The sequence below is a fragment of the Echinops telfairi genome, unplaced genomic scaffold (genome assembly GCF_000313985.2).
Source record: "Echinops telfairi isolate 266 unplaced genomic scaffold, ASM31398v2 ScPeMD7_5592;HRSCAF=6446, whole genome shotgun sequence".
In the NCBI taxonomy this organism is placed as follows: Eukaryota; Metazoa; Chordata; class Mammalia; order Afrosoricida; family Tenrecidae; genus Echinops; species Echinops telfairi.
In genome coordinates, this window is record NW_022109491.1 from 7469232 (window position 1) to 7482481 (window position 13250).

General features: G+C 56.9%; 1 protein-coding gene across 1 annotated transcript in view; it reads left to right on the forward strand.

The window, feature by feature from the left end:
- SPATA2 (spermatogenesis associated 2) overlaps positions 1-5161 on the forward strand; it is an 11942-nt gene extending 6781 nt beyond the window's left edge. The window contains exons 2-3 of the mRNA XM_004698054.3: positions 726-1167; positions 1769-5161. Of these exons, the coding sequence (XP_004698111.1) occupies positions 832-1167; positions 1769-2986 (1554 nt within the window). The 5' untranslated portion in view covers positions 726-831 and the 3' untranslated portion in view covers positions 2987-5161. The remainder of the gene's footprint in view (positions 1-725; positions 1168-1768) is intronic.
- Positions 5162-13250: the final 8089 nt, after the last annotated feature.

The window sequence follows — 13250 nt, forward strand, 5'->3', positions numbered from 1 at the left end:
TGGAGAGCAAATGTTTTGAGAATGATGAGGGCAATGAATGTACAAATGTGGTTTACACCATTGATGTGTGTATGGATTGTGATAAGAGTTGTATGAGCCTCTAATAAAACGATTAAAAAAGTGGGGGCCGAGGCCTACAGGTTGAGAACCGCTGGCTTAGACCTTGGTGCCCAGCTACCTGGGCTCAGCTGTTTAATGGCTCTGTGACCTTGACCATATTTCTTGCTTGAGTTTGAGTTTTTACCTGTTTGAGTTTTTACATCTATGTAAGAAAAGGGATTCATTTGATGGCAGTGAGCTTGGTTTTTTGGAATGGGGCTGTTAGTAGTGACGCCATGTGCATGAGTGTGGTGTGTGTGCATGCGCGTGCGGGGGGCGTGGGGGGCTGGTTGGCTTCCTGTCTGTAGGAAGTGTTATGAAAGTACTGGCTCAGGGCCTTGCTCCCCGTAGATGCTTCAGCTGGCACACCCTCCTCCCACCTCTCTCCTGGCCAGCTCCTGGTCCTTGGGGTCTGACTGGACATCACCGCTTTCTCCCCCCACATGCCCTGGATGTTCCTTCAGGAGCACCTGTCCCTTTTTATCTGAGTGCGACACTGAGGCTGCCCTTGTCCAGGGAGCATGTTGAATGGGTGGGCAGAGAGGGGCCGGGTCTGCTGGCTGGTGAGCCTTCGCAGGCAGGAGTTGCAAGCCCTGTGGTGATGCCTCTCGTTTCTGCCCTTGCAGAGTGTGCCGCGGGCCCAGGCAGGCAGCATGGCAGTGCCCTCCGCCCCGGTCCCGCTCCGGCCCCAGAAGCCATGGAGGACATAGGGTAGCCCGCTCCTCAGGCCGGATGGGGAAGCCCAGTTCAATGGATACAAAATACAAGGATGACTTATTTCGGAAGTACGTGCAGTTCCACGAGGGCAAAGTGGACGCCCCCCCCAGCAAGCAGCGGCCGGGTGGTGATGAGTTCCTGCGGGTGGCGGCCTCCACTCTGCTCAGCCTGCACAAGGTCGACCCCTTCTATCGGTTCCGGCTGATCCAGTTCTACGAGGTGGCAGAGCGTTCCCTGCGCTCTCTGGGCTCCTCCAGCTTGCGGGCCCTGCACTGCGCCTTCAGCCTGCTGGAGACAGTGGCCGTCAACCTCTTCCTCTTCCCCTGGAAGAAGGAGTTCAGAAGCATCAAGGTAAGGAAGACCGAGTGGAACCTGAGCAGCGCTGCGCTCGGCGTCTGATCGCGGGCTCCTGTCTCTTCACCCAGAAGGTGGGCAGCCCCGGGGCCAGAGCCCAGGGCTGGGCTTGAGTCAGGCTGTGGCAGTGCCTGGTTGGCATCTGGAGGGGGGCGGGGAGTACAGGGCACGGGCAGGGGGCAGGCAGGCCTGTGTGGGAAGTGGGCGGCTTTGTGAGGGATGCATTCTGCCTCATTTCGATGGCTCAGCTCAGAGGGCCCTCCAATCAGGCCCTGAAGTCTGATGTATTACCAGACCTTTGTGGGAATGCCAGAAGGAAGTAGCCTCACGTGCTTCGGGCATTTGACCAACAATCCGATCTTCAGAGGGAGCAAGGCCTGTGTGCCCCCGTGACCTCTGACCTCAAGGAAGCCACTGGTGCTCTCCCACCAGCCTGTGTGCTCCCTCACAGCAGTGCTCCACGCTCTCAGGAGATGTCAGCTCTGCCTTCTGCATGGGGAGCTGGGAGGTCACTCCCTCCCTCCTCACCCATGCCCTAGCACAGCCTCTGCCATGTCCCAGAGGGAAAACCCTGCCCCCTCTCCCTTCCTCCTCCTAGACCTACACAGGCCCCTTCGTGTATCACTTGAAGTCGGCGATGCTCGAGGAAGACATCCGGGCCATCCTGAATTACATGGGCTACGTGCCCGAGTTGGGGACTGCATACAAGCTCATGGAGCTGGTGGAGACCCTCCAGGTGAAGATGGTCTCTTTTGAGCTCTTTCTGGCCAAGGTGGAGTGTGAGCAGATGCTGGAAATCCACTCACAAGTGAAGGACAAGGGCTACTCTGAACTGGACATCGTGAGCGAACGCAAGACCAGCACCGAGGACGTGCGTGGCTGCTCCGACGCCCTGCGCTGGCGGGCCGAGGGCAGGGAGCACCTGACAACCTCGATGGCCCGGGTGGCACTCCAGAAGTCGGCCAGTGAGAGGGCGGCCAAGGACTACTACAAGCCCCGCGTGACCAAGCCCTCGAGGTCGGTGGACGCCTATGACAGCTACTGGGAGAGCAGGAAGCCGCCCCTGAAGGCCTCACTGAGCCTGCGCAAGGAGCCCCTGGCAGCAGACTCGGGGGATGACCTCAGGGACGAGATCATCCGCCCGTCCCCCTCGCTCCTGACCATGTCCAGCTCCCCCCATGGCAGCCCGGATGACCTGCCGTCCCCGTCCCCCAGCAACGGCCTGCTGCGTGGCACATACTTCTCTGCTCAGGATGACGTGGACCTGTACACAGACTCGGAGCCCAGGGCCACGTACCGCCGGCAGGACGCCCTGCGGCCAGACGTGTGGCTAGCCCGAAACGACGCCCACCCCCTCTACCACAAGCGCCCACCCCCAGCCAAAGAGCCTGCCCTCTCCAAGTGCTCGAACTGCGGGCTGGCGAGCAGCACCTCCCTCTGCCAGCGCTGTGACAGCCTGCTCGCTGGTCCTCCGCCCGCCAAGCCTGGCACTGGCCCCAGCAAGGCCTCTGCCCACGAGGGCCTGGCCCACGCGTCACTGCGGGAAAAATACTCGGGCCAGACTCAGGGCCTTGACCGGCTGCCGTCCCTCCACTCCAAGTCCAAGCCCCCTGCCATGGCCACCTCTCGCTGTGGCTTCTGTAACCGCCCAGGTGCCACCCACACCTGCACCCAGTGCTCAAAAGTTTCCTGTGATGCCTGCCTCAGCGCCTACCATTACGACCCCTGCTGCAAAAAAAGCGAGTTGCACAAGTTCATTCCCAACAACCAGCTGAACTACAAGTCCACCCCGTTCTCCCACCTCGTATACAGATAGACCTGATCCGGCCCCTTCCTGCCACAAGGGCTACACCACTGACCTGCTTTCCCAGTGACCAGGGCCTGCCCTTGCACACACATGTAGGGGCCAGAGGCGCTTGGGGTCGCCATGCCACGCCATGTCATGCCACGCCACGCCACGTCACATCACGTAGTTCACTCAGCTACCGGTGACTTCAACTGAGGGCTGCTTTGTCATCTGACAAGGGAGAGGGTGGCACTTCCGTTCAGAGGCATTTTTTTGGCTAATCACTCCTTATTCAGTCTTTGTGTGTGGTTGTTGCTTTTTGTTTAAGAAGAGGATTTCGATCCCTGGGCCTCTCTGCCCCTCCCCCTCAGTGAAGCCACCTTGGACTGGGAAGGGCCCTTCAGGTCACTTCCAAGTGACCGCGTGGGGAGTCGAGTTAGCTAGAGGCCTGCTGGCTTGTGAAATGAGCCCTCCTGCCACACTGGGGCCTCTTCAATGGCTCACCCCTTCTCCGCCCAGTCCCGAGCCCAGCGCCCTGACCTGGCCTCCCGGTTTGAGGCTGCACGGAGCTCAGTGTTAACCGAAGGTCCTGCTGTGGCCTGCTCCGCTGGTAGGTGCCCCACGTCATCGGGTGGACTTCCCACTGCAGGATGAGCGCACCTCCTCCTGTTGTTTGCACATCCCAGTCTTACTGTACTGTAAATAGAGGTTTTTGAAATTTATTTTTAAATAAATATTCAACTTGCCGCGTGTTTCAAAGTGGTTAAGAAAATTAATGATGTAGCTATTTATAAAGATGCCCCGGGTTCTTCCGTTTTCCGAGCGAGGGTCTCACACCCTCTTGTATCATAGCCTCCACTCACCGTAGCCCGAGGGTCAAGGTGAAAAATGGTTTGGGGCTGGGGAGGATCTGAGAAGATGTCCCTTTTTCTTGAGCTGGTGGAGGCCACTCTGTCTTCCCTGCAGTAACTATACACCTACCTCCAGCGTGCATGGACCCTCAGCCCTGGTCCCAGGCCCTCCAGATGCCTGGAGTCGTGTCAGAAGGAGAATCATTCAGGATTCTCTCCACCTCTCCACTCAGCCGCCCTCCTCGCCATGTCCAGGACTCACCTGCAGCAAGCTTTACCATCTTTTTGCACCAAAAGCCGGGAGTCGGCGTGCATCCTTTAGTGAGACATCTCAGACACAGAGTGGGGCGTAAGCATTTCCCAGCCACCTCCTCGAGTGAATGAGTGACCCCGGGTTTCCTTTTTGGGGTGCAGGACAGGAGTGGGGCAAGAGCTCGAAAAGAGAACGGCTCCCTGTGGACTAAGGAGAAACGTGTTCCAGCGCTCAGTGCTCGTGACGGACAGCTTGCCAGCGGAACTCACGGCAGAGGGTCTGTTTCATTTTGGAGCAAGTTCCACTCTGAGGCCACTGCTAATTTGCCCATGTCCTCCCAACTCAGCCGAGTGATTTTAAGGGTTTTCAGCTCTTCAATGGCTCTTTTCTCTCTCATCTGGTAGAACATACGTGGGAGCCCTGGTGGCACAGTCTTTAAAACAGTTGGCGGCTGGCCCCAAGGTTGCCAGTTCCAACCCATCAGCCGCTCTACGGGAGAAAGAGGTGGCAGTCTGCTCCCGTTACGGTGACCGCCTTGGAAACCCTGCGGGGCAGTTCCACTCGGTCCTAGAGGATCATTCTACGTCGGCCTCCACGTGGCTCGACAGCACCAGCCAGGTAGAGCACCTGTAGATGCACAGGTGTACACACAGCTGAGTTTCAGCGACTTGATCACGGAGACCAGCTCATCGCAGGGGACTCGTCCTTGAGAGTCGTGCTTTCCATGTTCCCAGAGCGTCCATGCCTGCTCTGCTCCCGAGAGCTCTAGTTCCCTAGTTTTCCACTTCCAGTTTGCTTCCACAGTACCCCTCTGACTCCCTCACCCACCTCGAAGCCACGTAGCTCACCGTGACCAGCGCAGGAGTGAGGAGAGAGAACTCTGGCTGGGAGCGAGCAGAGTGCCCAATGCCCACGGAATGCTCTGACCACCTCCCTCCCTCTGGGTGTTTATCTTGTTGTAGGAGGTCGCTGTGATCGAGATAGTTAAATGTATGCTCATTTTAAAATGCACATGTTTTACATTCGGTTTATACCAATAGTTGCAGTGTTGAGAGATGATTTAAAAAAACAAAAACAATAAAAACGTCTTCCATTGTTCAACACTGGGTTTGGGGTGTTCTGTCCTGCTCCCTGCTTCTCCGTCGCGCTTCCTGGTTAGCATCGTGCCAGCCCGCTCTCGTTCCTGAGTTGCACGGCGCATGGACGGAGGAACCTACCAGCCAGCGTGGAGGGCTGACCCCACGCCAGGCTCTGTGCACACCGCGGATCGGCCGCATCCTGCCACTGCTTCAGTCATGCTGGGAAGCAGGAGGGGCCCTGGTGGCACAGCAGTGAAGCGCTTGACTCCTAACCAGACGCCACACTCTCCTAGTGGCTCCACCACTTGAGAGGCCTGCCACCATCTGCTCCCGTAAAGATCCCAGAACCAGAGAAACCACCCTCCAGTCACTTCGGCTCTGAGCAACAACCCTCCAGGCCCAGGGAAAACCCGCCCCTGGCGGTTTCTGAGGCTGTGAATCTACCAGAGCAGAGGCTCACCTCTCTCTCCTATGGCAGTTCTGCTGGGTCCCACGGAGTCTCTGGGACGGCACCCAACATAGGCAGATGCTGGATGACAAAGAAGCAGGCCTTGCCCTGCCTTAGCTAGCCTCCTTCCCCAGCCCCCCCAGGCTGGCTGCCATGAGTGGTGGGCCCCAAGCCCTGCTGAATGACAGTTGGCACTATAGAAAGATGGATTCCACCCGTAGTTCTTCCCATCCACTTCAAGGTCTCCTGAGGATGCCTCTGTTTAAAGCGCTCTAAGGTGGAGAGCGTGGTCTGGCGGGGGGTGGGGGGTGGGGGGCCTGCTTTGGACAGAAGCTTCGCCAGCACCTTGGTTCCTATCTCCTCGGGGCAGGCCAGCCTGCATTTCCCACCCCTGCAGGGCCAGGGATGACTTTGGAGAACCAGTGTAAGGTGATGGTTCACTGAAAGCAAACGGGGCAGGTATCCCCTGACTGGCAGCAAGGGACTCAGCCTCTTCCTCCCTCTCCTGTCCCGGCAGACCCTATGTGCAGGCCTGGGCCCACCAAGGCCAGGTGCTGGGTTTGGCTGACACTAGCACAGGAAACCGCATCCCTGCTCTCCACTGCCGACCCCAGGGTGTCTGCTCAGAGACAGGAGCTTCCTAGTGGTGAGCCCAAGCTGAGAGCAGACAGTCTCATTTGCATGTGTAAATGACACATTTCAACACCGGGGTACTGCGCCTGGTACTGGCTCTGCAGACAGCTCTGAGCCCCGCCTGTGTAGCAGCAGGCTGTGTCTGAGGGTGGGGAGGGGATTGAAAGCTGTGGCGGACACTGCATCCCGATCGCACTTAGCCCTGCTTCCTTGGGAAATGGGAGGAAGCCTGAGCTTTGGTCAGAGACAGGCACCCCAACTCAAGACTGCGTTTCCCAACCTCTGTGCACCCGACCCAGCTTGTTAGTCTCCCCCAGGATGCACAGGCTGGGGTGACTTTTAGGGAGGGCAGGCTCCCTTCCTGGCTGTGAGGAGGGTGGAGCCACTGTGGGGGCTCCATCCAGGGCTTCGGAATGTTTTTCACGAAAGGAAAGCGTATCTGAGCAACAAGGTGTTAAAATGACCCATCTTCAGAGAACCAAAGTTGAAACATGACATCTGTCCTTCCAGTTCTTCCCGTTTATAAAAACCTACTGCCACTCAGTGACCCTGTGTAGGGCCCCCGGGGCTGTCTGTCTTACCAACTCAGACAGCCTCATCGTTGTACTGTGGAGCTGTACGGATCTCAGAGCCTGCTAGGGCTCCTTACCCTGTTTCATCGTTCAGGGCCATAACCAGTTTTGAAATCTGCTGCTCTGACTCCACGTAGTTATGCCAAGCTCATTGTTGTCCCAACTTAAAAAGCCAACCTCTGGTAACTGCTTTTTTTTTTCATTTCTTGGGTATGAAAACCAGAACAGATGGACCTACAGAGTCAGCAAGTGGCACAAGGGTCTTGGGGGGAGGGGGCCGCAGAGGTGGTGGCGGGGTGAAGGTGATGACGTCAAGGGGTCATGTGGAAAAAGAATGGAAACTGTCGTAGCAAATGTACAATTCTGCTGGACATGATTGAGCCATGGAATGATTTGATATATGAATTAACCCCAATTCATTAAAAATAAAGTATGAAATGTAAAAGAAAAAAAGCCAACCTCAAAAACTGAAAACTCACCACCAATTCTGAGTCCTGGTAAAACTGCTCCTGTGGGTTTCTGAGGCTGTCTATCTTTACAGGAGCAGAAAGCCTTATTTTTACCTCATGGAGAGGCTGGTGGCTTCAAACTGCTGACCTTGCAGCCCAACATGTAACCCAGTATGACACCAAAAACCCAAAACCAAATTCATTGCCATCGAGTTGATGCCAGCTCACAGCAACCCCATAGGACAGGGCAGAACTGTGGCTTTTTGAGATTAGCTGTTTACAGCAGTAGAAAGCCCTGGCTTTTCCCCATGGAGTGGCTGGCTGGTGGTTTTGAACTGCTGACCTTGCAGTTAGCAACCCAACGTGTAACCACTGTACCACCAGGGAATGTTTTTTAAACCCAACTGGAAGTGCATGAACAATAAGGGCATTTATTGCCTCACACATGAACTCAGGAGGGAAAGCACTTCTGGGATCGGTTAATGCATTGATGCTACACTGTCCTTAGCCCATGGAACGAAGAAAGGCCTGGTGACCTATTTCTGCAAAGTTGGCCATGGGACCCCCATGGGAGCACAGCTCTGCCCTGACACACTCAGGGCCCCGGGCATTGGAGTCAACTATAGCAACTGGGTTTGGGGTCGTTTTTCAGCCTTCAAGACCAGAGGCAGGAGCATGGAGAAGGTAGCATGTGGTGTTGATGGGTGCCCTAGCGTCAGTGACCTGTGTACACCAGGAGGAAGCAGCCCATTCCCGCGCCATCAGCATAGCTGCCCTTCCATGGGAGCGGGGAGTGTCCAGGGCCAGCCTGGATGTCGAAAGGACCTGCTGCACGTGGGTTCTGAGTAAAGGCGATGACTGGCACAGGGAGATGGGTGGCCGGGGGTACAAGTAGCAGGCCTGCCACATTAGGGACCCGTGGTCACACTGTGTCTGGGAGTACTGCGTGAAGGCTGAAAAACACACCAAACTCACTGCCGTGAAGTGGTTCCAACTCACAACAACCAGACAGGGCAGGGTAGAACTGCCCGTGAATTTGCGAGACAAGTGGTCACTGTGTCTGGCGTCCCCCCACAGTTAGCAGTCCCCCGCAGTTAGCAGCGTTGTGGGTAAGCACTGTGCCACCAGGGCTCCAAGGCGGAAAGGCAGGTGCTAAGACGCCCTTACCTTGAGTCCCCTTTGTTGTGCTGATAGCTCAACCTTTAAGAGGGTGAAATTCTTGTCTGCCAAAAGGTGGTGCGGAGCTGGCCTGATCTCTATGGAACCGTTGCTTGTTTGTTTGGTCCTGTTCGTTAATAGCCAGCCGATGTGCTGCCCTGCCTTATCTATGTCACCGATCCTGTGGCCGGGCAGAGAGCGCTCTCTTTTCCACTGTTTCCATGGGCTGCCAGGGTAACCATTTTGGGAGTCAGGGTTTGCGTACCTGTCATCTTGCCCTAAGTCGGCTCCCCTGAGTGGGCCAGCTGGACCCAACAGGTCCCGGCATTTGATAGGCCGTCAGGTCATCATGCTGACCTCTGGAAAGTTTGGACAGGTGGACCCTGCCATAGTCGACCAAGGGTTTTTCTGTGTGTGCACTTTTGGTTGATAAACAATGACCCAGTGTCTTCCCGAATCGTGTCAAGAGTTTGGCTGACAGGTGTCTGTCTATGCAGAGGGACCCAGGTCTGTCTAGGCTGATGGCAAAATCCAGGGTTTCCTGGGTGGCCTCCCTGAGCAGAGAGGGGTGGCCGAGGCCAGCCTGCTCTCCTGCAGGCCCATAAGTAGCCATTAAGAGGACCCCCCCACTGCCAGCCAGCTGGCCCTCTGCCCTTCAGATTGCTTTTGATCAACGAGAAAGGCTGTTGAGGCTCGCAGAAGGGAGGTAACGTGCTGAGCTGGGAAAGTCTGAGCTGGACCGGGGCTCAGGTGGCCTGGGCTCTGCCCTGGCTTTTCACTGTCTCACGGCGACAGGAGGATGTCACAGAGTTAGTGCATCTCAGAAAGGGGTCTGGGGCAAATGCTGGGTAGGAATTCTCCCCCAGCTGCCTCTGCTGAAAGCCCATCAAGGTGGGGAGACAACTTCCTGGACCCCCATTTTGCCATCTTTAACATGGGGCCTTGACTGGAATGGCTCCTGAGAACCACCCCGAATGGATTCTGACGGAGCCCTACTCCAAGGCCCTGCTGGCCTGGGTAGAAAGCCGGCAAACTGCCGCTAAGAGCAGTAGGGTCCAGCCGGCCACCTCCAGGGCAAGCAAGGCAGCGCTCAGTGCTCTGAGGGCCTCACAGCATCGCTCAGAAAGCAGGAGCCTGGCGCCAGGTGCCTGCGTGTCCCCCAAGGACGGCCCTGTAGCTGCTGGTTATGGGGAATGATCCCAGAAAGACCGTTAAAGGAAAAAACACACCCGGGTGCAGCTGCTGGCAGGCACCTGTGTTATCTGGAGGGATTGGGAAGGAACTTGGTGGAGGGGGGCGGGGAGACTACATGGCACACCCTCTGTTCTAGGTGTTTTAGGAGACAAAAGACCCCAAATCTCAAATAGGACTTAAGGAAGATATTAAATCTTAAACAGGACAAAGGCACGAGAAAGACTATCACCTGGAGGAGGGAGACCATTAGCACGGGGTCTTCATGGTGTCCCAGGACTTTCAGAAAGTCGGCCCCAGGGGGAAGGCAATAAACTGCACAAAAGCATGACTGACAGCTGAACAAGAGGTCACGTGGCACGTGAGCCCACTACAACGCAGGAATGAGACCACGACTGGGACACACGCATGCTGTTAGCACGAGCTTAGGGCCCTTGGACCAGTCAGGATGTGACCACAACCATGGGGCCCTAGCACCCCACCTCCCACTAGCGGCACCCTCTGGCAAGTCCCCAGACCCTGGTGATTCTCCACTGTCTGAGGGCAGAGCCGTGAGACTGCCGGTTCATGGTCAGAAGGAATTCAATGGAGGCTTGCACGTATGTGGAGACAAAAATGGATGAAATGTATGCTGTAATGACCTGCAAACTAAGTGTTCAGAAATCTAGTTCTAATTTGAGCATCCATTGCTTCTCACATGTTGAAAATGGAGAGCCTGCAGCCCTGGTCTCAGCCCCAGGCCCTGTCTTTCTGGGCTCTGAAGGTCTGTCTCAGGTTTTTTTGTGAGTGAGTGTGAGTATGTAGATGGGGTGTCCCACAGGGCTTGCTCCACCAGCTAGACTAAGGTCAAGGACCACGTGGGCATCTTCCCCCTAGCTCCATGGGCTGGCTCACCTGTGACCCTCTCCAGAACTCTTGGCTTCTTAAGAAAACCCTCCTCCCTCGCTAGCTCTTTCCCTGAGAGCTCTCAGAGCTGGGAAGATAGATATGTGAATGAAAGCACCCAGTTCCCTCCGTGGCAGGCCAGCTTCCATCATCCCTGACCCTAGCCTCCCTCGTTCCCAGCACCCCCACCTCCTCCTCAGAGTGGGCTTACTCGAGAGGCCCACTGTCAGGTGCGCCATCGTCGTGCAGTCTCTTGGAGCCCTGGCCTCTTAAGTGAACATGGGCCACTGGCTCCCACAGGCAGTGTGTTCTCCCGAAGAACCGGAGATGTGGCATCAAACTAAACTAGGAAGGCAGACCAGACATGGGCGGAGCTATTTGGAAATTGTTGGTGAATACACACACATGGTGTGTGCAGGGCGCTGGAAGCAGAGTGGGCGCCGGAAGCTGAGTGGGCCCCGTCTTCACCCTGGGTCCCCTCCTCCTGCTCCTACTGACCCAGCTGGAAAGCCCTGTTGCCGGGCAGGCAGGCCGTGTGCTTCCTGTGTTGGCTGTGGAAGGGGAGGAGGCCCTAGAGGGTGCCTGGGGCAGGATGGGGCCTTGCTGCTTTTGCTGATTCTGTGTTACTGTGAGCAGCTCCAGACATCTGGGAGTATGGGGCGATCAATAAACCAATGCCCAGGTCATTCTAGCAGAGGCTGTGGGTGGTGCAGCCCTGTGGGTCCAGTGGACAGATCCCCAGGGGTTGAGGGCTGGCCCTTCGAGAAGGGGCCGGACACAGGTGGGTACTGCCGAGTCCCTCTGCTTGACCTCAAGTGCTCCTCCCAGGCTTGCTGACCACTGCACGTTGCCGGGGATGCCCTCTCAGCTGGGCTGTGCACGGTGCCCTGGGAACCCATCAGGGCTTGTGCCTCACAGGCACTGCAGCTTTCGTCGGTGAGAAAACAGAGACGAGCGGTTCTGAATGTTCATTTTTATTCCTAAATAAATACATAAATACCCAGTGGCACGACTGTTCCTTCCAGTTCTGAAAGCTCTCCAGATTCAGAGCGACTGTGTCCGCAGTCACATGTCCCGGCTCCAGCTCACAGCAGCAAGGCTGCCTTTAACCAGGCCAAGGGGGCACACCTGCTCACAGGTCCGTAAAACAATACTATAAACAATCCTCCCCTCTGACAAACAAACAAACAACCCAGAAAGGTTCTGACTGACCTTGTGGACAGGTCAAGCTCTGCGGGAGCCCTGTCGGGAGGAAGTGACAAGTCCTTTGGTATAAGTGAGGACACGTCACCTGTCCAGTAAGGCGCTGCCTCAGGGTTAAGGGGGCCTTTTCCTCTGTGAGGGTCCATCCACATGCATTTGCATTGTCCACATCCCCCACCCCCAGCAGACCTGAGACCTGGACCCAGGTACCCGTAGCGGTGTCCCATGCAGGGGATGAGGGGGAGTGGGTGAGATGATGGTGGGGGGCAGGAAAGGCCCCAAACATCAAGCGAGGCCATGTCTGCCTCAGCCAGCTGTCTGGGCTGTGGAGACTGGGTTCCTGGTGGGCTCTGTCATGATCCTCTTTCCCTTTCCTGCCTGCAGGGACCCTGAGGAGCATGGGGGGAGGCCAGGGGGTGATGGCAGCTGGGCTCCCTACTGCCTTTGAAGACCTATCGGCAGAACTGGGACTCTCAGAGCCCCTGCTGGGGACCAGTTGAGAGCAGGTGCCCCGCCAGGTCACCCTGCACTCGGGCTGCCCCTGCAGAGTTTTCGTGGGACTTTGGATGAAGCCCCTCTGAGAACTGTGCCAGATGCCAAGCCCCATGGAAGCGTGGGCCTGGATTCTGATTCTGTGTGGCCAAACCCTGCTGATGGTACTCTGATGTAGGCGGAGGAGGAGCACCACGCCCCAGCCCTGGATTCTGCTTGGCACAATAGGACCTTCCTGCCACCTGCCAGCCAGTGAGGGCCAGCTGGCGAGGGTAGCACTCCCAAGTGCAGAGCTCAGCAGGTTTTGGGGAGAGCTGGGTGTTATTTTGCCCCGGGGCTGGGTGTCTGAGCCACCCAGCCTGGCCGTGGGCAGTCAGTGTAAGGCCACACGATGGAATGCTACTCAAGGGGTTCCAAGTCACAGGACTGCTGTGGTGAAGAGGCCAGCTTTTCCAAAGGCCACACGTGGCTTCTCCATGCCCCTCGGCACCCCAACCGGCTGCCTCACCCTCAGCGTGCGTGCACTAGAACCCCTCCCACGGCCTAGGCCTGAGTCGCTATGTCTGCAGTGGCGTTGTCGGCCCTCACAGGACAGACTTCCTGGGCACGCTGAAGGTGGACGGCAGTCAGATTTTAGAAACCCACCAGGAAAGTAAGTCGCTGAGGCCTTTCCTTCCAAGCCTTTGAAGAAGCCCTCCTACCTGCTGCCGAGCCCGCACTTGGCCAGCAGGGGGCAGAAGAGGCCTCCAGGAAGGCGCCCACAGCAAAGCCCAGCCCACAGTGACTTCCTGGCAGCACCCCAGACCCTGGTTGAGATATAAGGGAGACACCACCCTAACAAGCTAGTGAGTTTGCAAGGCCACTTCCATCTCTGAGGTCAGCCCGACAGCAAGTGGCTCCTGAGATGGCCTGTGGGAGGACAATCCCGAGGACAGGTCTCCCTCCAGGCAGACTCTGCCCCTGCCCCCAAACCCACCTGGATCCCCTGTGATGGAGTTCTCCCCCTACTTCTTTCTTCTGAGAGGACCTGGTGGAGACCCTATTATGACTTCAGGTCCCTGAGGGGCGGGGGCGGGGGTG